The 26,842-nt window shown below is 30.2% G+C and overlaps 1 protein-coding gene across 2 annotated transcripts in view; it reads right to left on the bottom strand.

Moving 5' to 3' along the window:
* LOC108550370 (uncharacterized) overlaps positions 1-26,842 on the bottom strand; it is a 136,714-nt gene that overhangs the window by 12,678 nt on the left and 97,194 nt on the right. For both annotated transcript variants that reach the window (XM_017904117.1, XM_017904116.1), the window contains exons 2-3: positions 17,004-17,206; positions 1,505-1,640 (exon numbers count right to left, since the gene is read on the bottom strand). In XM_017904117.1, coding sequence (XP_017759606.1) covers positions 1,505-1,640; positions 17,004-17,206 — 339 coding nt within the window. The remainder of the gene's footprint in view (positions 1-1,504; positions 1,641-17,003; positions 17,207-26,842) is intronic.

The following is a 26,842-nucleotide window of genomic DNA, read 5'->3' as shown; positions in this document are numbered from 1 at the left end:
GAAAAGGAGCGTGTATTCTGTGATTTAATGAGCCTGCTTTTTCCTCTTTCCCCAACGTTTTGTCCCGTATTTAAACTTTACTACCTCGATAATTCCGTGGTTAGTTTAATCTCGCGGATTGACGTGTCCCATGGTCGTTCGTGAAACGAAAAGCGATAACTGGCGAATGTGATCGTACCATAGATTAACATCGGTAATTATACGTATTACCGTGGTAATAAGGAAGTATTGGACTAATTTATTTGGCCAATGCTGGAATAGAATAGGTATCGAAAATAAAAGTGCGGAATGAGCAGGAAATGCTTAATGGTAAGACTATTTTAACCCTTAGGAAACGATGATATATGTATGTAATTCGTATTCCAAGGAGAACTTCATTTCACAGATTTTTTAACGAATATTAAATGAGCGCTAATGTTACACTGTTATACAATTTCTTAATGTTCCTACGGACAAATTATCCCCTCTGGCTGCATTATTTATATCACGCGTAAGCAGATACGTAGATATCGGCCGCTGTTAATGTCTTTTCGCGAATATACTTTTTACATGCAAAACGACTCGGTAATTGCCATTTTGCATACTAACTATGAATAGAAATGCTACGTATCGTACTTTCACACGCTGTTTTATAGAAGAAAAGAAATAAATGAAAATTTATGTAATTCCAAATGTACTCGCGCTTGTATGCAAAATAATTCGTTTCTTTTGTCACTTTTAAATTTTATACAGGTCATAATTATAATTCGACGCGATAAATCTTTGGTAAACGATTACTCTCTAATTATAATTCGACGTTATAAATGTTTTAGCGAATGATTACTCTGTAATTACAGTTTCGACACCATAAATTTTCACTAAACTGTTACTCTGTAATTATAACTTGATATATTGAATTTAAAGTAAATGTTTAGTCTCTAATTACGATTTGATATAATAAATTTTCAGTGAACATCTACTGGTTAATTATACGTAAATATAATAAAATTCAAGCAAGCGTTCACTCTTCAATTATAATCTGCCAAATTACATTTTAAGTAAATCTTTAATTACAATTTCATATAATACCTTCTGATTGTAATTCGACATAATAAATTTCAAGGTAACGTTTATTATGTAATAACATTTTGATACAATAAATTTGGAATAAATTTTTACTTCTTAATTATAGTTTGATGCAATAAGTTTCGAGTAAATTTGCTCCCTGATTACAATTTTGATTATTAATTTTTAATACAGGTTTATTCTCTAATCATAATTTCGTGCAATAAATTTCAAACGTTTACTCTTCGATTCTATTTTAGTATAATAAATTTCGGACAAACTTTTACTCTTTAATTACTATTTGATACAATAAATTTTCAATAAATGGTTGCTAACTAATTACAGGCTGGCATTATAAATTTCAAGCGAACGTTTGCTAGAAAATTTAACTATTCTCTACGACGCTAGTTTCTATTAATTAGCTCTTCGCATGAATAGGAAGTAAAATTACGATACTTACTAGCCACGTACATGTAAGCAAAGACCGTTATGGTATTAAACGTCGGAGAATCGCCAGAAACCTCGCAGCGGTATTTTCCAGTATGGTTTGACTGTACGTCCTTTAAAACTACGCGATTGGCATCACTTCGATTTTGCTGAAACGTAATTAAAGATAACACATTAAAGGATATTTGCAATTGTAATTAAATCATAATCAGAAAGTATACTAATTGCAGATCGCGAATTTTTTCAATCGATTAGAAATTGATATTAGAAATTTGCCTAACTAAACAAAAATAACCATTCTTCTCTACTTTATGAGGCTATTAAACCCTCTATGGGATTACTAGCAATATGCAAATTTTTATGCATGATATTAATGCTATGCAGACGGGTCTATTTTTCATATAGGTGCCATTTGAATACGAGGTTTTGGAATATATAATCACATAACGACGTGCACTGAAAAATTGAATAGAAGCTATAAGTGATATTTATATTGACAAATTTTGTTTTCCCTTAGAAAGAAGATTGTTTTTGAGTATGTTTACTATAATATCGATAACACCAAATAACATGGCTATATGCTGTCACTCCATGACAGAGATTTCATATTGCATTAATTTGCGTTATACTGAAATAAAGCTATTTTCGAAAAAATAATAAACAACAGTCATTTGTTGAAATTAATTCTTTTAATTTGTAATATATTGGGTTAGCAAGAAAGTAATTTCGGTTTGCATCAATAAATAATGTTATGCTTGTTTAGTTATTCTTTTGTCAATGTTAGAATTGTTTTCTTTTGAGATGTGGTAGTCGATACCTTTAGGTTGCTATTTCGTGAAATTCCGTGTAATTTCGTTTATAACTGTCAGTTCATGGTCAGTTTTAACATGGAGTGCAAAAATAAGCATTTTCGACACATTTTACTTTTTTATTTTCATAAAGGCAAGAATGCGGCTGAGGCTCGCAAAGAGATACGAGAAGTTTATGGTGTTGATTGTTTAACAGAACGCACGTGTCAGAATTAGTTTAAAAAATTTCGTTCTGAAGATTTTTCACTGAAAGATACCCACAACGTTCTGGTCGATCTTCTGAGATTTACGCACTTGGTTAAGTTTTTTGCAGATAAGGACCAGAAATTCTGAGAGCGGGATCATGAAGTTACCAGAAAGATGGCAAAAGGTCATCGAATAGAATGGAAGATATTTGACCGATTAAAGTTCATTTACTGTATAGAAAAAATTAAGTTTTATTTCACACTAAAAAACCGAAAGTACTTTCTTGCTAACCCAATACTTAAAATATAAACTTTTCATATTTCCAAACGAAACACGCACAATTTACACTACTTTCGTAATCACCAACGCAGTTAACGTAATAAATAATTTTCACGAAGGCGTATCAAAATGGTAACAAAAGAAGAGAATACATTTCCGCAAAATTCACGTATCACGAAATTTTACGAACGAAAAATTGAACTCTACGAAATAACTGTTCTTTACAACTTTCGTAAATTTAGCGACGCAACGATGGTCAACAAAGTCCCCTGACACATCAATCAAGACGCTTTTATATTTGGTGCCATCGCTATTGGGTAAACGTCGACAAAGTAATCTCGTAAATACGTTTTCAGTGGCGTGGAACAAATATAAAAGATCTTCGATTTATTCGATCTAGCCCCATTAAAGATAAATCCTGCGCGCCGCTATTTGTAATGCGAATCGAAATAATCGTTTTACGCATAACTTATTGTCGCGGTTCGACTGAAATTCAATAGTCGCGCGATAAGGTAAACGCATATTTTTCCCATTGAATGTCGTCGTAACGAGTTCAAACGGTATAATTAAACGTAAATTGAAAAATAGCCGCGATATGAAGCGATCAGGTTGAAACTGGCGAGCTGCGGCCCGAGTCAATTCAGCATCGATGATCACAGGAAAGTCCGGAACGCCAGTGAACGTGGCCGCGTACCATTTATTGCAAATCGATCGCACTTACTCGTTCCCTTTGACATCCTCGCACATTCGCCCGTTCATGACAAACAATACCTCACAACAACGATTAATTACATGTTGCCAGTGGCAGCATATAAATCACACAATCAATTTTCGTCGAGTGCCCCAGTGTTTGCGGTGTGAACACTCTCATGATCCGAGTTGCCAATAGAGCCGCGCTGTCAGGCGAGCCAATACTTTTTAGCCCAGCCTCGCGATGCCTCGACACGTTTTCTCAATCTCGGACGAAACGTTCGATACATCGGGCTATTGGAATTTTTTAATTTCGGAAAAAATGCAAGTCGTATCGGTAACCGATTTCTTACACCGGCCCAGATGCTTTGAGACACTTTGATGGGTCATTAAACACGTGGGTGCAATATGTGGTTCGAGGTAACACGTTCGGCTGCGATTTCCGGTTTGTCGCGTAGAGCTTCGATGATGTGTGAAATTTAAGCGAGCTAAGAATTATTTTTGTTGAATATTATTATTATTATTATGTTGAGGAATATTGGTGAATTTTAGAAGCATATTTGATATTTCCTAAAATGTTTGGGATTCGTACGAAAGGGGGATGATTGGTATAAAATAAAGATAAACGAGAGATAAGTTTTCCATAGAGTGCAATATCGATGTGTGAAATTTAAGCGAGCATAGAATTATTTTTGTTGAATATTATTATTATTATTATGTTGAGGAATATTGGTGAATTTTAGAAGCATATTTGATATTTCCTAAAATGTTTGGGATTCGTACTAATTTTGATATTAGCGAATTTTAGAGGTATGATATCTAATATTCTTTATTATAATAGGAATGTAGCAAAATTATATTTTAATTGCCATTTTATATTACAATATGGTATATTGCACGAATTTTTTTAGAGAGCTGAAGAATTTTACGAGTAAATTTTAATAACGTGTAATATGGTATAAAATAAATATAAAGGATAGATAAATTTTTGATAGAGTGCAATATTGAAATGAGTATAAAATTAATTTTGGTATTACCGAATTTTAGAGGTATGATATCTAATATTCTTTATTATAATAGGAATGTAGCAAAATTGTATTTTAATTGCCATTTTATATTAAAATATGGTATATTGCACGAATTTTCTTAGAGAGCTGAAGAATTTTACGAGCAAATTTTAATAACGTGTAATATGGTATAAAATAAATATAAAGGACAGATAAATTTTTGATAGAGTGCAATATTGAAATGAGTATAAAATTAATTTTGGTATTACCGAATTTTAGAGGTATGATATCTAATATTCTTTATTATAATAGGAATGTAGCAAAATTATATTTTAATTGCCATTTTATATTACAATATGGAATAAAATAAATATAAATGACAGATAAATTTTTGATAGAGGGAATATTGGAATGAGTATGAAATTAATTATAGTATTACCGAATTTTAGAGGTATGATATCTAATATTCTTTATTATAATAGGAATGTAGCAAAATTATATTTTAATTGCCATTTTATATTACAATATGGTATATTGCACGAATTTCTTTAGAGAGCTGAAGAATTTTACGAGCAAATTTTAATAACGTGTAATATTTAAATGAGCACAAAATTATGCCACGTGAGCAAATTATACTCGAATGCAGCTAAATAGACTCCCAAGAGCTTACTGGCTCCTACAAGCGCAATATCCAATATCCTCCAAAATTATAATATTCCAAAAGCCATACGGAAATAATGAGAATACAATTCGTGCCATCTTGCAACACAAAATTATCAGTAAATAATCCGAACTAATATTACCAAATTTTCCTACAGATCTGAGTAAAACGAGCAGAGAATTTTTCCTAAAATGTGATATTAAATTGGATACAATTACTCTCAGAACAATTATCATACTAAAATACATTTGCTACTTAATATTCCCTAAAAATACAATATTCTCAAAATTAATATAAAAATGACGATACATTATTGCAGTGCAAAATTATCAATAAATAATTCAATACATTGTTTAAATTTTCTCAGAATGCCGAGAAAGGGTACGAAGTAGTTCTGCTGAAAATACGATATTGATCGGAGCACGAATAATCTTTGGACAATAATTATATTCAAATACGCACGAGCAATCCTGCAGGTCTAGCATCAAACTCTAATACCTAATATTGCTGAAAAATAAGATACTCTGAGAATCCGACAAAACAGGCAAGAATACCATACATCCCACCTTGCAACACCAAATTATCACTAGCTAATCCGATATTATCATCGAAATTCTCAGAGAGGGGTGAAAAAGGCGAGAAGCAATTCTCGTGCGGATAAGCAAGGCCAGTTTCGCTCGGAGGTTAGACATGTCGGACTCGTTCGTAAGAACCTTATAGGCGTACCGATTTTTCATCGTAAGTACGAATCGGGTGTATAATTTGCCGCCGCGGTGGAAAATATAACATCGCGAGGTATTGTTCATGCATTCGAATAAATTACGCTGCGAAGAAGAAGAAAAACGGATTGCGCGGAATTGCGGATGAAACGATTTGCCTGGGAAAATAAGTGGGATCGATCGACTATGCTCGATCGACGGTGTAGTCACGCATCGGTACGGCTGCTACATGCCATTTCACACCATGCCTCTCTGGCTTACATCGATTCGACAATTCGCTGCCGGCCACCACGCATAAATTCATCCCGGCTGACTGATAATTTTAATAATGTTACCGTTTGTGAAATACGAAGCGCCTCTATCTCCTACCCCCACCTCGCGCTTCCCCCACCCGCCGATTTCCCGACGTACTACCCATTCCGCATTCGCAGCCGCGAGCCCCTTGGGGCGCGAGCTGCGACAAAAATCATACAAACTATATAATGGCGAATGAGTTCACGTGATGTGCGCGGATATGACGTGGAAAGTGGCATTTCAAACGAAAGAATAATTTTCCTGATGAAAATTTCAACCGATAGGCGACCGCGTAACGGATGAATTATTGGGCGCGATTATTTTTAGATCTGTCACTTTTAATTGGGGTGAACCCCATTTCTGATTATTTTCAATTTCCACGCGAATTTCTGCGAGGCAACGAAAAATTTTAATTTTCCTCTTAGAACTGAATTTTCGATCGAATCTTTGCCGTAATCTTTATCGATTATAACGAAATAAAATATGAACGAAGATTTGACAATATGGAAAAACGTTTAGTGTATATTTTTCTACAAATGTACCGATATTCGAACTCTCTTTTTACTTACTTTTTTACTTTCTTTTTCATAAACTGTTGTGTAGATTGTACTGAAATCTCTTTCAGAGAATAACGCTCGTGATATTTTTTGCTTTATTCCTCGAATTTATATTCTTTTTGCCTGAATTCAATTCTCCAAGCTCGAAACTTATTTAGTCTTCTATCTAGATTTTTTTTTAGTCCAGTTTAATATACACAGTACAATGAAGAAAAGAAGATTTATCGATAGAAGTTTTAAAATGTAGTCAAAAATATATAACGAAGTATAAGAGTTACGAAAAATATGGATAAAATTTCATATTGCTGTTTGTTTTGAAAAAATTATTTGCTAAAATTTCTCGTACTATGAAATTCGGTTATTAATGTATATTTGCGTATTTTAGTAAAAGGATGAATAAAAGAATATCTTGCTTTGCTCAATGAAAATTTTACTCTTAATTTCCATACGTCATTTATGACTTATATACTAGTGGACGTATTAATCAGGTATTCGCATCTGTATAGTAATTTAAGTAATTTAAGCGCCAACTGGTCTACGTTAATACTGTATAACATTATGTGACTTGGAAGATTCTGTAATTATGTATTTATATTTTTTAATATAGTAAAGATTTTAACTTAAGTATGCTTGTTATTGGTCCATTTTGCGTTATCATTAGATCATTGCTCCGCCATCAAGAACCTATTTATGAGAGTCAATTTCCTATTTCTTCCAACATAATGAGAAACGGTAATGAGTCGTATTTTTTATTTTTATGAAGAAAAATCCGGTTGTTGAAAGTTTAGTATACATATATTTACTGTAATGATAAATAATAATATAATATATTATAAATTGTTTGCATATAATTATAATACATATATATGATTATCATATATGCATATATTAAACGTACAAATATTTGTATTATTATTTTATATAAATAATGTAATGATAAATAATAATATAATATATTATAAATTGTTTGCATATAATTATAATATATATATATGATTATCATATATGTACATATAAAACGTATAAATATTTATATTATTATTTTATATAAATAATATTGTTATTTTTATATTACACGTTACTATATATTATTTTATATAAAACATATAAATTGTCTATTCTTCAGTAATTACGATGATAGTAAAACTTCTTGGTAAGTGATAATTAAGGAGTGAAGATCTGAGGTAGTGTAACGATGTTTCGTGATGTTTGGTTGTTACGATTGAATAGTGCAAGTGGTGTTACCTTGTTACTACGTGTTTTATTCCAAGATCTGATTGACTGAATGACGCGTTTCGTTATGATTCCGAGTTAATTTGAAAGTAAGAGTAGCAGGCGATGTAGTTGGAAATGTTAGATTCAGTACAAATTCTTTGAGATAAATGCTGAAATGTCTGGAGGAAAATGTTGCTAAACAGGTTCTAACGTTTAGTTTTGTACAAGGTGCTCACTTGTGGATAGTGTACTAACACATTATAGATGACTTTTAGGAGTTGCCTTAGTACAGTGATTTAACCCTTTGCACTCGACGACTTTTTGGCTAGAGAAGAGTAGAAAATCAAATATTTTCTATTAAAAAACTGACTAAACTTTTTTCAGTAGTAAATAAAGAATTTTATAATAATAAAATTGTAGAATTATTTGGTTTCGATACCTTGCACACTGTTACATTGCATTAAATTTGATATATTAATTAATATCGATCTTCCAAATTTTATGAAATGGTGACTGAGGGTTACCTCTCGAGTGCAAAGGTATAATACTCTTTCATAGGAATGTAATCACAATTTGTCAATAAAATTTCACTTGCAGGGTGTTAAAAAAGTATAGTACTAATTTGGTAGAACAAAGAAAATCTGATCAACATATTATGCAGTTCCTATAGGAGTTTATATTCGAAAAAGATGTGAGTCTAATCAGCCAAGTATAATAAATCCATAGACTCTAACACAATCTTAAAGAAATAAGTTATTGGTTGGAAGTGTCACACCTATAAATAGAATGATATTACATGGTATAATGAAGAGAGTGAACAGGATGTATTGAAACCAAATGAAACAAAGCGACAAAGCATTGGCGTAGACGTAGAGTGACTTTGTTTCCTTTTCATCTAACTCAGATTAAAATTAATCTGTATTTTCTGTACCTCAGAAAATAAACGATACATATAAATACATTGATTATTACCTTTTTAACTTTTGTCAGCAAATACAAATTTAAATTTATTTATCGTAATTTAATACTTAATTTTGAAATATTATTTATTTATTAATCCACAATTATAATTTATAACTTTAATTATCTAACTTATTGCATAATTATTAAATAAATCAAACTGTATTAATTCAAATAAAATATCGCTTATATTTATTGAATTAATCAATAATCAATAATAAATTAATATTGATTAATTCAATAATCAATAATCAATAATAAATCAATATTGATTAATTCAATAAATATAAGCGATGTTTTATTTGAATTAATAGAGTTTGATTTATTTAATAATTATGAATAAGTTAAATAATTAAAGTTATAAATTATAATTGTGTACTAATAAATAAATAATATTAAGTTATAATTAAACAAATAATTAAATACGTACAAGAAAGAATAATAAAAACGACTTACTAAATAAATAAATTTATTTATCTATTTTCCTACTACTATTTATTTTTAATACTTATTACTTTACTTATTTCACTTGTTCTAGTCAACCATACTAAATTCCAACTCATTCGAAAATTACAAATTCACTTCCAATAATATTCATTTTTCCAAACAATTAATCTCTACAAATTATTTTTACTATACTTATTTCACTCGTTTTGCTATATTAAACTCTTTTTTACACGAGGATCTTATTCAGCTATAGTAAATTCCAGCTCATTCGGCAATGACAAATTCACCTCGAACAATACTCCTCATCCGGAAGTGTTAATCGCAGAAATCGTGGAATCAATTACCGCGATAGCAATAGCTCTAGTAGGATTAAACTAAATTCGATATCTCTGCTGCACTCTAAAAACCGGTGTGCAGACATCAGCTGCAAAACTAATTTCCTCGAAAACGAACCTTCTCGTCGGGGACGGTATTTCTCGTTGGCTTTTTTGTATAAAGAAAAGCCCCCAGCCGTATCGAAATTTCGCTCGCACCCCGTATCTCTGCAGCAGGGTAGGGCGCGCGTTACGATTTATCGGTTCAAGGGCTGTCCGTACTTTCCGCTGGTAAAATCTAATTGGAAAAGCATTGCGTGCACGGGAGCGTCCTAGCGGTTCGTCGGTCGATCGACTGCGTCTGTCCGGTGTACACGGGATTCGTGCCGCCGCGTAAAGGCTTTAACAGATTTTTAACTCGCATCGAAACGTTGATTTTGCGGCGTCCGCTCCTTTCTTTTCCCTAATGCCTGATCCGCACTGCACGCGCGGCGCGCATGCGCGTGGCCCTCGCTCCGACCGTCCACGGTTTGTAAATAGTTGCACGGTATCGGGGAATGTTGTCCTTTTTGCGTTGGAAAGGAACATCCAGGGAACTGAAATCTAACTGCACAGATTTCGTGGTTCACCTGTATCCTACGAGTTGGAAACTATTCGCGGCTGATACGCTTCGAGAGTGAATGCTTGTTTATGGTCGCGGAAAAGGAATTTATTGTCGTTTCTGGCAACGTTGTCTACAGTTGTCGGTGAAAATATTCTGGGATGTTTATATTTCTTTTTTGTCGCGTGAGAGATACGTATATTGGATTAAAAAATTCGTGTGGTACGTTGTATTTAGTAATTAAATGTCTATATAATATATGTATGCACACCCTCTATGAATATGTGAATATATATCATTTTTAACGAAGAATTGATATATTTACTATGTGAATTATTAATAAATTTATTTTGAATATTTGGATCGAGTAATTTTATTATTTAGGTTCTTTAACACTAGATTTACAGAACCCGTCAATTTGATGGAAGAGTTGCTCCAATTATACGATGGTAACAGATACTGTTAACTTATATTAAGACTGTTAATATAATATATAATTGTTTTTAAATTAAACTAATCGTTAAAAAAGAAGGCACGTGGTTTCGTTTATCTGTCAATTTGACAGATGTTCTTAGAAATAGGTATACAGATAGCCTCCGTAAACCTAGTGTTAACCACATAAAACTAGCAAATTACATTCGGTTGGCAAAATTAATGTTGAATTTTATTCAGACAAGAATGTAATTATTGTTGGGAATTTCGTGGAGGAAATAGCCAAACGCACAGGGAAATAACTGTATTCAGTTGTATAGCAATCTTATTTGTAAGAGGTTTATTATACGATATATAATTAAAACGTATGAGTCCTATTTTTTCTTTCTTAATTTGGATGCCGTTATGGGTAACAATGTATAAATAGCCGTTTTGGTTTCTAACTGAAGACTGTGGAGTTCTGAAAGAGGGCAGGCCCTCAAAACCGACCCCTTGAAGTCCAAAGGTCGGTAATGCCCTGCAACCTTCGACAAGCATGTCGTCATCGTTGCATGGGCGTAGCTGGCTTCCAACAATTATATATATGGTTATTTAAATTATCATACTACTTTGATTAGTATTATTTATGTATATTATATCTAGGTCCATGTCACCAATTGGTAATTGTTATGGTAATGATTACATACATTTTTAAATATATATGTGTTGATATAATAAAGGAGCGATGTATGTATGAAAGGGATGAGTGGAACAAGTATGCATGGGATGACAATATCTAATGAATTCAGATTATTGTGATATATTTTAGAATTGATATATTTACAATGTGAATTATTAATAAATTCTATTTTGGATATTTGGATTGAGTAATTTTATTATTTAGGTCCATTAATCACCTAAAACTACCAAACTACATACTTTTGGCAAAATTAATGTTGAATTTTATTTAGACAAGAATGTAATTATATATATGGCTATTTATTTTTATCATACTACTTTGATTAGTATTATTCATGTATATTATATGTAGGTGCATGTCACCAAATGGTAATTGCTGAAGTAATGGTTACATAGATTTTTAAATATATATGTGTTGGTATAATAAAGGAGCAATGTATCTAAGAAAGGGATGAATGGAAGTATACATGGAATGGCAAAATCTAATGAATTCAGGTTATTGTGATAAATGCGTATGTGTGTAATGATTGAGGTGTTGTGTGAATTGTGTATATAATATAGTAGAGATTGGTTTGGCATAGGTCAGTTGCAATTGAATTTTAATAGTGAGAAGAGGTGTGATTGTAATAAATTAATTATATTTAAACTTAATATTCGTGTTTAACAATTTTTGTAATTAAATAAAGAATTGTTCTTGTTGTTATTAAAATTTCATCCACCACTAACAATTGACCAATTTTAAGTAACCGAAGGTTTAATTTAAGCAGTATTTTATGAACAAAATTCTTAATTTTTGTTATCATTAACAATGTTAATGAATCCATATCAAAATTTATGGAAGCTTCAATGGTATTACTAGCACTGCTGCTAATAATAATAGCTTAATAGTATTAAAGTAATAGTACTAATAGTAGTAGGATTTAAGTTGCAGAATCAATAAGAGAATTCAGAGGATTGTTCCAAGATTTCGTTAGATTAATTAAACTGTCTGAAAGAACATGGTTTACACCCGGAAGCTTCGAACGGTTTCAACTAATCAGGATTTCTTCCAGATCAGCCGGTCGTAACAACGGTACATTTTGCTTGGTCACCAGTGTTTGTGCACGCTTTTAGCAAATTAGAATGGAACCGATGAAATTTTAACGTTTCATCGATCCTCCATGTGTCTGAATGAAATCCATGTTTTTTTTATTTTTTCGCAAATATCAATCCCCTGTCTGTTCCTTTTATTAGAAATTTCGACTCAAGTTTGCATATCAATATTAATTACTAATTACATTGCCAATTATATTTATCCCATTTGGCTTTCAGTTTTATTTATTTTTCATATTGTACCTTCATAACTAATCTTTCATTGCACTATTATAATATTGTAGCGTAATTTTCATACTATTATTATACTCTCACAATTATTGATATAGATTATTTAAATTATTATAATATAAATTACAATTAAGAATTAAATAAATTTAATTATTTTATGAGAGTTCAATTGTTATACGATTATACTTTTATACTCTCTTTACTGTTATACAATTATGCTGCTGCTTATTACTGTACTATTATAATTGTTAATTTGTTAATTAAGGTATATAAATGGAAAACGTATATATATATGGATAAGGTATTTCTTGTATCTTTCGGGATATCTTCAACATGTCTGCTATTTGAGTATTTAATTCCTGACAATTTCATCTGTTACAAAGCTCGAATCAATATGGAAAGCATAGAGCAATATATCTGGTTCGAAGGCACCACGAACCAATGTTTCGAGTATCTCTTCCACATAAATCGTTGTCACTTTCATTATTTACAATATTTCACTGTGGTCGAAGTTTCTTTCAATGAAACTTCAACTCTGACATATCTATATTAATAATACCATTCTTTAGACATTAATAATACTATTCAATAAATTTTAACTTTCTCTCTAATCTGTAATATCCATTGAGTAATTTTTGTAGAATCTACTCTCCTGAATACGAATCTGTAATCGAAATTGCACTATTATCCATAGTTTTTGAAAACTGCAAATTTCTACAAAAAGTTCATTAATTGATACGATTTTTCGCCACAGTAGCGTATTCTATAGGCTTTTCTGAAAATGAAAATTCAAAAACAATATTAGGATGATGTTGAATATTGACAGGATGTAAAATATACATCGGCAACCTGTATGCAGGATTTTTCCGCCACGGAGCCATTGCTCGGACATCTAGCTTCGTCAGAGCCGTGATCACGCGTAATAAACATCAAAATCATCGTCCGGTAAATCTCATTTTTCTATGTATATAACATATATATATGTTTTCATATACTCTTTTATACTAATCGTAAAATTATAAGAAATTTCATTAAATTACATGCAACTCGAAACAGTTTCGTTATTCGGTACATAAATGAATTCACAAATGATTCTTTAATATAAAGTAGTTAAAAAATAATTTCCAATCCAACTTTTATGATGAGAATAAATCTTCTAACGCCTTTACTTTTCGCAAGTATAGCGTGTAAAAAGTGTGAGTATTGGTTTTATGAAAGTGTGAGTGTTGATTTTGTATGTGCCTATGATTATGAAAGTGGCCTAGGTCACTTATATTTGCTTCTGAAATATTAACCCTTTGCACTCGACGATTTTTTGGCTAGAGAAGAGTAGAAATTCAAAGATTTTCTACTAAAAAACTGACGATACCTTTTTAAGTAATAAATAAGAAATTGTATAATAATAGAATTGTAGAATTATTTGACTTCGATACCTCGTATACCACTACATTACATTAAATTTGGTATAATAATTAATATCTATCTTCCAAATTTTATGAAATAGTGACTGAAGCTCACCCCTCGAGTGCAAAGGGTTAAATTTTGATGACCAGTTATAATTATTACAGAAATACAAATAATTATAATTATAAACATTGATAAACTTGGGACACTCTCACCTAACTTTTAAGATAAGAATGAACCTATTAGCTTTCATACTTTTTACGTAATACTTCAGTTTAGCAAAAATTGAATTTTTAGAAAAAACTCACAATTTTCGAAAACTGAGAACGATGGAGCAATTTCGATTACGTATTCGTGTTCAGGAATGTTAACCCACCAAAAATTACCCAATTGATATTACAGACTGTAATTCGCGTTGAACAGTGTAATCAATTCATATTAACTTTAAATGAGAATATTATTTATATTGAAATTAAATCACGTAATAATTAAATATTCTAATAAAAATTAAATAATTTATTTCTACATTTTTTAATTTTAACTTAAAATTCGAATACACAGATCGTTTCAATTCATAAGTTTAAAACGATTAAAAGTAGAGAAAAGATTCATTAAAGAAAATTTAATTTATCACATATAAATTTAAATAAGTATATATATTCTTCGCAGCCTATAAAATTAATGCAAATTATGAAATACGATATTGGAGAAACTCAAACATTCTTAACTAATTCCATGAATTTTCCAAACAAATCCGCGTGCTTTTACCTTAATTGAAATTTCCGGATATAAATAAAATCATTTGGTAATTTGTACCATCGAAGTCATACTTCAATTTAAATTTACAATTAAAAAGTTAATAACGAAAATATGATTTTTCAAATTAAAACCGTAGATAAACACATTCTGATTTCGTTCGACGTAACTAGTACGTTCGTTAACGAAAGTACAAAATGGAAAAAAACGCGCGAATATTCATGGTGACGAAAAATACACGGAATCAGGATGGAGAGCATTTAATTACTTAAAAGACACGGTACATACGTCTGTACATAGTTTGTCAGGTACAACCATATAATAAAGTAGGACATGAATGGTACTAACAAACTTTCACGCTTGGCAAAACTTGGGGAAATATAATCCGAGCGACTCACTTCCGTTTCCTCGGTTCTCGACGATTGCACGTCAGGTGCGAATGTAAAACGTGATTCGCACAGGGTCGCCTTCCAACTTTTAATAAGTAAGAAATTCTGAGGGTGTTTCTAGCACGGAATAACTCCACGACGATTCTCTGGGTAGCGTCCAGCGGATTACTTTTACGAAATCTTAAAACTGCCTTATTTAACGAACTTTAATTAATGCAACAACCAATTATTAAGTGAGATATTTTATCGAGAGCAATGGAATTATTTATCGTTGAATTTGTTAAAATTTTTCATTTTTTGTAAAAATTGTCATGATAAATTTTCTCTGAGAATTCTATATATATTGACCTGATAGAATAGCATGGAGAATAGTTATAATTGATTAATTAGTATAATAATAGTAAATAAATATTAACCCTTTGCACTTGAAAGGCGCCTCTCAGTCGACATTTAATCAGAGTCTAAAGATGCATGTTAATTAATATATCAATTTTACAATTACCCAACGATGCGTGGAATATCGAAGTAAAATAATTCTACGTCTCAATTTGCATACGATTTCCTATTTCTTGTTTTAGAAATATCGTCGACTTTATGGCAGAAAGTCTTCGAATTATTATTTTCCTGTAAAGAAAAGGTCGTCTAGTGTAAAGGGTTAATACACCAGTTAACGAGTGCATTAGTCAATACACTATTTCATCCAAATTATAGGAAAATAAAATGTCACATTATGTCTTAAAATTTTTTCTCAAGAGTAAATTCGTTTCTCCTTTGGAAAATTTAATAACAACTTTTGACTTATTATTTTATTAATAAAAATTAAATAGAGAACGTACAAATTATATTTCGGAGACGTAACATCATAAAATAAATTTCAAAAATTTCAGTTTGAGAAAGGTGTTTTAATAAATAATATACTTCAATAAAATATAAGAAATGGAATAAAATGAAATAAAATGTATCGTACCTTTTCGAAACAAGAATTTATAATTACTTTATTTTCATTTCAAAAATTGTCGAGTGCAAAAGGTTAAATTAGTATAATAATAGTATGATAGTATAATACAATAGTAATAAGCAATACAAAATTTATTATTATGCAGTATAATAATACTAACGATTCAAAGTTTTCAAAAGTTAATTAAAAGATATATAAATTGATGAAGACTCAGTAAATATCTGGAATATTTTTCAATGCACCTGGTACTATAATTGATAGAAGTAGATGTAGATTCAATGTAGGAAGAGTTCGGATATTAATTTTTATAATGTCGATATAAATATTTTTCTATATTGTTATGGTCTTTTTTCTTCGACGTTTTGTTTAATTACGATCAATAAGGGTTCATGCAGAAATTTTGTTCTAAGAAAAGATGCTCTTCAAAACAGAATCAGCATTTGGTGCTTTAAGTACTTTAAACTTAAAAAGTTTCGCCTTATAAAATTTTAAATTCGTATTTCAAAATTTAAAAAATTAGTTTCGACTCCACCCCAAATATACCTCAATCTCTATATATTTAATTAAAACGATATATTTCCAAATTTAGATAATAAATTTTCTAAATTTATTTTAAACTACCTTAACAGAATCTCATTTTTATGCTATTTATTTTCCAAATAACCTAACAAAATAAATTATTTATTTGGTCATTTATTGTTCAATTATATTGAAACTTAATTAAAGAGAACGAAACATGTTCTATATTATTTTATTACGATACAGGTTAATAGGTTTGTTTAATATTTATCGATTCGTAAGCAGAATATAAAATTGCGAGGGGTAGTACTTACAAGAACCCTGGTACCCAATTCTCCAAAAACACGTATCGGCGGCATCTCTTTGGGAATGTATCGAAAAAATTCAGGACCCTTGTACCATTTCACCGTGTATAAAGTATCTGATTGTAGATCGTATCTGCAGCTCATATTGACGGTCGTGCCAGCTGCTACAGCCAATGGCATATCGATAGATACATTCCTGAGCCCGCGTACACCTGAAAATAAAACAAAGCAATATGACTTCCATACCGTCATCTATATTAATATATTCACTGCCAAATGTGCTTCTGCATACTTTAATGTCAGACCTGTGGAAATAACCGAGATGATCAATTGCGAACTTTTTTCTAGATGTTATTTAAATGTGAAAAGGTATCAAAATTTTATGTCGGATCTTCTGAAGCTGCATTTTTAACAGTTTGGTATAACAGGTATATGAATAAATTTTTAGAGTTATATGAATATATAGTTTGAGAGATTTGTCATTCCGAATAGCTTTGCGCAGAATTGGCAATTCTGGAAATAATAATTGAACAATTTATAAATGTTTTAAATGTAGGTATTTTTCTCTTCTTTCCTTAAACAAATTTCTTGTTAAACTGGTAACAGCAACTCAAACATCACAGTAATCGAATTGTGAAAATAATAATTTAGAAAATTTATTCTTAAAAATTAAAAATTTTAAGGGTATAATAATTATAAAAAAATGGTTAATAATTACTAATTTATTATAATGATTAAATTAGTAATTAAGTTATAAAATATATTAAAGGAATTCGGCAAAAGAAATAATTTATATTTATATTCACCTGTTTAACAAAAACATGTCTTATAGAATTTAATTTTAAGTCAATCTGCTCAATGAATTTATTTAAATAGCTGCAGTGTATTGACTGTACAAAGGTAGCATAATCAATGATCTTATAATTGAAGAATGGAATGAAAAAATTAATGAAATATATACTGTCTCTAATATATTATATGAAATTAAATTTTTAGTTGAAATGCTAAAATTTAATTATGGGAAAATAAGACCCTATAGAATTTTATATAATTGAAATTTTTAATTTAAATTTTATATATTTAAAATTTCGAATTGTGAAGTATATCTCATAATGTATATCTTGAAAAAATTAAAGAAATTAAAATGATATAATATTGTTGAAATAATATTTCATGAACTATTTTAAACATAACTATCAATAAAAATCTACTATAAAAATTTATAAATTTTCGAATCTATAAATCACATAAATATTCAAATTATTAATATTTTATTTAAATTTCCAAGGAACAAAAGAGTGTATTTTATTATGCTTGAATAGGGTTTCTCAAGTTTATCTAACTCATGGTGTCCTTTTGAATTAAACTAATTATCTATATACAGCTTATTGATAACATAATTATTTATATTATTTTTATATATTTTCGTTAATTAACGTTAATTTATCTTTCGTTGCTTATAACAGTCTTAAGACGTTCTTCCATTTAACTCACTAGCGCCACCATGGTCGATATCTGCATTAAACATTTTTTGCTAATGTTTCTGGCATAGTCTTGGAATTTCCTTCTTACTACGCATCGTTTTAAATGTTTCACACCAACGTAAGTACATATTTCACTCGTTGAAAATAACAAATGTAAGGGTACGAATACTTTTTCGTACGAGTGTATGTACATTTGTCACGCAGATAAGGAGCTCTCGAACAGCGACGCTGTAGTGCTTTTTCCACGAGTAACTTAAGCGACAAGCATTTATCCCATAATAACTTAAACAGACAAGTACTTACGAAACTTTCTACGTAAGCTTGGCAACGTCAGCGTCAACGTTAGTCGCCCTTGGGATTACGTTCGCGAAGAAAAGAATCGCGCGAAAAGGGCAGGGAAAAGTTTCGACATTGGCGTCGACTTTTAAATATCACCCAGGGGAACCATGCGGTTTATTCCTTTTCTGCGCGTAATGGTATGCGCTTTCAACTTTTGTCGCCTAATGCTCTTACACAGAAGTATCCGAAACTCTCCGTTGCGTTAAATTCTAATCACAGTCTCGGGGTCCACCCTCCGCGCCAGAGTTTAGTACTTGGCCTTTAACTGGGCAAATTAAAATTTACGTTTATCCGAAATAATGATTTCCGCGGGAAATACGAAGCTTTGCTCGATGTAACATCCAGCTGATATTTATGAATTCGCGAGGAATATTCCATGCTCCGGGTAAACACACAGATAAAATGTAACCTTTGTCAGGGTGTACGAATGTACAGGCTGTTCTAAATGTTAATCAACTGCTTCGGTCGAGTAGTCATAATAATTGGGATGAACTATAGTTGTATTCCAGGTAAAATTAAGAAAGAACAATTTTTCTATTTTATTTCTGCAGTTGGTTATAAAAATATTTGGACACTGACATAATTTTGACATCTATGCTCTACATCTAAAATGAATATACAGAAAATAATAAAATTATTTTACATTATATTACACTATAATATATAGATACTAGAATGTAAAATATTTTTAATTATATCTACGATTGTTTAAATATTTAAGGAAATGGCAGAGAAAAATGATTTCTCACATCACAAAAATATTCGAAAACTTAATAAAAAGTTAAAACAAATAAAATAATTTTTTATAAAACATAAGTATTGGCTTTGATAATTCCATAATTCGTTATATGTTTTAGATAAATTAATGCTTAATTAGATAATTAATTAGATAAATTAACTAATAAATAAATAAAATAGTTAGAGAAATATTTTGTTTTAATAATGTACTCCAAGTTTACTTTTGTTCTTGAAAAATATATCAGTTTTCTAATAATTTAATTAACACAAAGTTAAGTTGGTGTGTGTAAAGTCGATTAAAAGAGACAACATCGAAACTTTCTGTTAATAGACTGTTAATCTGTTGCCAAATCGAAGTAATTGAATAAAAATGTTATTATTTTCGTTTTGGTATGTACCATCGTTGAACCACGATTTTTAGGCTACCTTATGTAATGGGAGAAATGAGAACAAGAAACTCTTTAATATGCATAGAGTGTTTTGATGTTTAAAATTATATTTACAAGAAATATACGTAGGTACTCAACATGGGGTGTATTACTTTATTATTTTAAATGAATTGTTTTTATATGTATCGATCATTCTCTCGAAATTTATTGAATCACGTTTCATTATTATTAATTATAACAAAAATTTATATAGAATCTAATATATAATATAAGAAATAATTACTCCTCAAACTTATTTTAAAATTATTAATCATTCAAAATTAATTCATATTTATTTAATTGCTATTAATAATAACAAAATTCGAGTGATACATACTACAACATGATGTGTGTAATAATTATAATTCAAATTTACTCTAACATTACTACTTTTCATTATTATTAATGATAACAAAAATTTATATAGAATCCTATATATACTATAAGAAATAATTACTCTTGAAACTTACTTTAAAGTTATTAATCATTTAAAATTTGTTCATATTTATTTAATTGCTATTAATAATCAAAATTCGAGTGATACATACTACAACATGATGTGGGTAATAATTATAATTCAAATTTACTCTAACATTACTACTTTTCCAAAATCTACTCGAAATTATTTTATTAATATTAATAATAACAAAATTCAAGTAATATACAATACAGTAGAACATAAAACGAATAATAATTACTACACGATATATCAAGAATTCCAAAACCACCTACTACCCTAACTCCTCCTTACAACCAAATAAACCTAAGCAATTTTCTATCTGTTTCTCCCTATAATGGAAATAATTAGCAACGAACGACTTTATTCTTTCTCTTCCACTAATTCAATCTAAATATCTGTCCACACGTGTACTATATTATCCCATGCAATAAGACCCCAGCATCTTGTACTTATGATTAGACCCATAACAGAATGAATATGCAATGTCAACGCCCATGGCGATGTTTGCACACTCGCGATAAGAGTACATGGTGTATTCTTTTGCTCGGTAATCGCCAAGGGGTTGAAGAGTTTGTCCCTTTCGTCGGCATTTCGGCTTAAGGGAGAAAAAATCTGTCGCAAGTTAAACGTCTAGCCTGGTGGATTTGCGAGATCAGCACGCGATGGTACGTGAGTGGCATTCGCAATGTTGGACTAACGTAGCTCAGCTTCATCATTAATTAAGCGTTTTTTATGGCAACCCGGGACTTGTTAATTATTCATGATACAACACAGAGGCAAACCATTGTACACGTAACGCAATTAATTGCTAATTGATCTAACAAATAATTATATACTATATCAAGCATGATGTACGTTCCCTATTCTTCCATGTTTCTGTCTTTCCAGATCTCGCTTATATTTATAGCGGAATTATATTCGTAACAGGTACAAGTGTTTCGGTTCATGGGAACAAATGTTCTCATCGTAACGAAGGAATATTCAGTTTTATGGAATTGTGAAATATTGTCTTGGAGAATTAACACATTCGGTGGTATTAAAGTAAGGCTACTGTTGTCTCAGAGCTGTGCATTTCTTTTGTCATAAATGTTCCTGACTTAAGTTGCGTTTTCGTAATAACTTTGGGCATTCAAAGTGGTTTTGTGATAATAATTTTTATTTCTTAAATAAAAGTTTTCATAGTACTGATCTTTGTAACAATACTTTCTGTCGCTTAAAATATTTTTGGGATAATAATTTTAATTTGAAAAAATATTTGATACCGATAATCTTTCCTTTTTCTTAATGACTTTGTAATATTAATTCTTATAATAATTATTTAAATAAAAATTGTATACTGATAATCTTTCTTATTCTTAATCTCTTTGCAATATTAATTTTTATGACAATTATATTTTACTTTTTCTATGTTTTCGTAGTTATTATTATGAAAAAATTGTGTTAGATTGTAATGTTATAAATTTTCGCATTTTTAAATATTTTTGTCATCGTAATTCTTGTAGTAATAATTACGTAACAATATCTTGATACATTACTCGTTGTTTTACTTGTCTTTCCAACACTATAATTACCAAACTAGTAAAAATAACTGGTTACAGACATGTTATTCTTCGTGTTACAGAAAACGAAGAGTTTCTTCTGACAGAATTAATGGTGACTCTTATTGAGATAGAAGAGCAGATAGAAACGTAATTATATATACTTATTTGTTTTTATCGTACAACGGTAATTATTATTATCTGTATGTACTATATTACACGTTACAAGTCGACAGCTTTAGTGTTAAGTTCTTTTTGTTGAATTTTTCAAATAAAAAATGATACAATTGCGAGTAGTATCACTTAACTGATTGAATCGACAAAGACCCGCATCGTACTAGTAAACATGATTAAACGAAAATCGATGGGGTTAGAAACTATTATAGTTAAAAGACAATATTTCAAAATTTTTTAATTTAAATAAGTACGTGATTTCATATATTAAACTAAGTATACGTTTGTCAGAATTAAAACAAAGTTTAATTTACTTTTAAAGTTATCTTTAAATTATATTTTAAATAGACTGAAAATTTGCACAAAAGCATGTAAATATCATAAAATTACCATTATTGATATTTTTCAAATAAACACTCGACAATAGCGTAGAATTTAAATAAGAATAATTTATCGAATATAAATTAATTATACACAATAATTCGTTAATAATTGTACATTATTTATAATAAATATTCAGTTACGTAAATTTTCTACAAATTTGATTACGTTATTGATATCTTTTATTATTAATATCTTTATCATTCCTAAATATTTAATATTAAAATTATTCTATGAAACATATATTTACATAAAAATTACTTTGCATAATACTTCATTTCCTTATTTAGTTACGTAAATTTTCTACAAATTTTATCACGTCATTGATATCTTTTATTATTAATATCTTTATCATTTCTAAATATTTAAAATTAAAATTAAAATTACTCTATAGAACATATATTTATATAAAAATTACTTTGCATAATTCTTCATTTTCTCACTTATCCTTTTCCAGTATCTTAAAGGATTGTATCTATTGTATCATGCATTTACATATATGTACTCAAATATATTGGAGAAGCTAAATTTTGTCGTGACATTGGAAAACAAGTAGATAACGAGGGTGTCTAGCTGTGTACAACATTGTGGTTTGTGCTATCGGCCGTTTAACCTGAGTACCAATGTATCGTGCTTATGCATTAGCGCGACACTGTTTAAATGTCACTAGAAATTAGAGCACTGAGAATTAGAATGACGATTTCATTTATATTCTAAACTACTGGAACACTCATTATCCTAATATTAAAATAGCAATAATGTTATAAATAAAAAGATATGATAATGACAGAGAATAATTAATTAAATTAAATCATTAAATACTTAATATTATTAAATTGACCTTTCTCATACCACTATGTAAATTATTAGTACACCTGCAAGCTACATAATCTCAAATAAAATTTATTTGAATATATAAAAGATAGTATTAGTAACATCGATGAATATTACAACAGCGTTTGATAAGCTGAACAATGTAATTTTAATTATAATAATCTAATTAGGTACTCACGGTGTAGTGTCAGTAATTTTTAACAAAAGCGTTCGAAACTCCGTTCCATTAAACAATTTACAATTTAATCTTAATAAAGATGCTGATATACGAATATCGATAGATTTTCTCAATAATGACATTGTAAAGAACAACGATCTGATTTTATCGAGTAATTTACGTGTTCAGTTATATTATGCTAATTAAGGGACGTCTTACAAACAGAGCACGCGAATGTTCTTTAACTACTCGCATAATTGCCAGTCTCAGAACATGTTTAAAATGTTTTTCATTTTGTCCTAATTATTTATGAAAATTATCCGGAAAATAATAAACTTTACTGCGTCGTAAATGTTGATTTTTGCGCCATAAGAAGTTTATTTATTAATTAGGCTTAAGACAGTGCTTCTTGCTTATAAAACCCCGACATGTGGTTATGAATGTATAAAATTATGCCGAAAGTTTTCGTATCAAGAGTGGACGTTTTTATTGTTCACGCTTGAAGTTAGTCTTTGTAATAATGCTAACGAATACGCATTTTTCATACCCTTTATCATTTTAAATTATTATCATACTCGAGGATGTTAACTCCTTCCTTTTGCCCTTCATACCATCTGTAAGTTTCATATTTTTCATTCAACCATTTGACGATAGTTTCTTCCATCTTCTGCGATGTTTAGTATTTTCATTTATTTATGATATTAATTAACTGTTTCCTTTCATGAGCTTCGTTATGAAGGTATTCAATTTCTATGTATAATATTCTGTTTTACGTTTTCTTAGTCTAGATTTAACTATCAATTGCGGGCAGTGCTTATACCTGTTTCGCGTAGATGTGTTGTTATTAAATATTTCTTTCGTAATTTACTAAATATTTAAATATTTACGTGTTTTCATATTTACCGACCATTCAGATATGTTTTATTTTCACAACGATACAAAATTTTAGTGTTCCAGTTTATAATTACTAAACATTCAAATATTTATTTCCTTATTCTGTATCTGACAAATATTGCAATATTTATTTTCACGTTTATTAAATATTTTATATTCGTTTTAATAACTATCCAATATTAAAATTTTTATTTTCCAATTTAAAAAATATTGAAATATTTTGCAACTTACCAAATATTGAAATATCCGTTCCACTATTTGTCAAATACCGAAATATCTATTTTCACATACTTATTAAATGTTTAATTATCTATTTCCATACCTACAGAATATTTCGATATCTATTTTTATATTCGCCAAATATTTCAATATTTATTTTAATATTTGCAAAATATTCGGATATCGATTTCGATACACGTTTTCAATATTATATACAATACACTGCAAGCTTCCTATTGATTTCAATATCACACAAGCTTCTGGTATAATACCAGTCACATTATACACAGAATTGCAAGCAGCAAGACTGCAATAGCAACTTCTCTATCCATAAAACTTGAATCACCTCGCGCAACTAGCATTTCCGTAATAGGTAATAAGTTCACGAAGAACAAAAGCGAAAGACACGAAAATCTAATAACACGTTTTAAACAGAGATCTCACGTACCGTTAAAAGGGGAAGTGTTACTGAATACGTAACAGCCATTAGGTTTGCTTATGTTTATGATTGAACAGGTAGCACACGGAAAACTGGCAGGTTGCTTCTTAATGAGGCAAAATTATGGATAGAAACGGAACATCATTCATCCCGGTCATTTCCTTATCATTATGCCCTTCGCCACTTCAACACCTCGCATATCCTCCTCTAACAAAGCTGTGTCTATCTTGATTCCATTCCAACTATCTAAGAATTACAACCTACCCAGCACCTAAATTACCCACGTATATCATTCACGATATCATCAATTTTCACCGTATCGACTTACGGAGCATCTCACTGCTCATCCTCTCCTCACCTCGTGATAATACTGTTGAAATAATCGAACGTTCGATTAAAGACACGCTTCATCAGATTCGCCATAAAGCATCAGGAGTCGTTGGAGCATAATTAGAGTGCCGTAATTGGTACACACGTCGCGAAATCGTACATATATACATGCTGAAGCGTGTACGATCAGTTGTTCGAACGGACGACCCGCATAGGGGGCGCGCGCGTCCGCTGAGGCAGATCGTTTCAGCGAGATTTAAATACCTGCTGCTCACTAATCACCTCGCTAATCCTTAATTACTGCCCTAGCCCGATTGTTATTCGCATCACGGGCCCGTGGAACACGCACCTTCCGTTTTTGGAAGATGAAACCTTCCCATAAATAACAGTACCCTGAGACAATGGCGTCGCACAAACTCGCTACCTATATATCAGCCCGTTGCCCTTAAATTATCGCCGGAATAATAGGGCAAGCGGAGCTAGATCCCAAAATCGTTTTCCTTCACGACCACTTTGCCGCGTTCTTCGTCAAATTGCGCGGCCAAACGTTAAACACAGACCATTTCGGATTAGGTATACTACATTCTGTTATTTGCCCCTCGAATCCTCTCGTAAAGCTCCAGCTTTTATAATTACGGCTAGATTTTATGGACCATCGATTTTCTACGTGATCACGATCCTCTGGCTAGGAAGTGGACCCCGTTGAAAAATCCGGATGTTCGTTGATCCCTTTGTGTTGGTAGTTTGCGAGTTCAGTTGACTATTTTGTCAGTATTTTACTATTCACAAATGTACACCGTGTTTATTACGCGTTATATTTTCAAATTCAAATTTTTGTTAGACCGAATATAGTAAATTTATAATAAAAACATTTTACATGTCTTTTACAAATTTTTGATTTTCAATATGACTCTCTTGTACACAAATACCTATTTCATTTCCTAATTATGAATTACTACTACTAATGTATGAGATATCGATATATATATATTTGTTTCATTTTATTTTGTAAATCAGTCAGATTGTACGAGTCAAGTCACAAATACAAAATAAAAGAAACGTATAATGATATGGAATATTGAAAATATTTCTTCCATTTCTGGCCTCGAATAACCTCTTGAAGTTCACTGTATAACATATGGAGGAATTCGACTTAATATACGCGTTTCTGAGGCGTATAATACACGATTGATATACAAATACCTATTTCTAATTTAGCTATTTCTATTGAATTTATATTTAAATAATTTATATGTGTAATATAAATTATTAAAATAATTTATATTCCAGATCTGTGTTTATATATACAGATAAATTTCAGTGATAGGTTAATTACATAATTAACTGTAAAGTTTATAAATATAAAATTATTAATGCAATTAAAAATATTTCGGTAAATTATAATTGTTCCAATATTCATCTGAAAATCTTAT

Source organism: Eufriesea mexicana, unplaced genomic scaffold (assembly GCF_001483705.2).
Source record: "Eufriesea mexicana isolate 0111107269 unplaced genomic scaffold, ASM148370v2 scaffold2665, whole genome shotgun sequence".
In the NCBI taxonomy this organism is placed as follows: Eukaryota; Metazoa; Arthropoda; class Insecta; order Hymenoptera; family Apidae; genus Eufriesea; species Eufriesea mexicana.
Note: the sequence above shows the minus strand (reverse complement) of the source record. Positions and strands in the feature narration are given on the sequence as shown.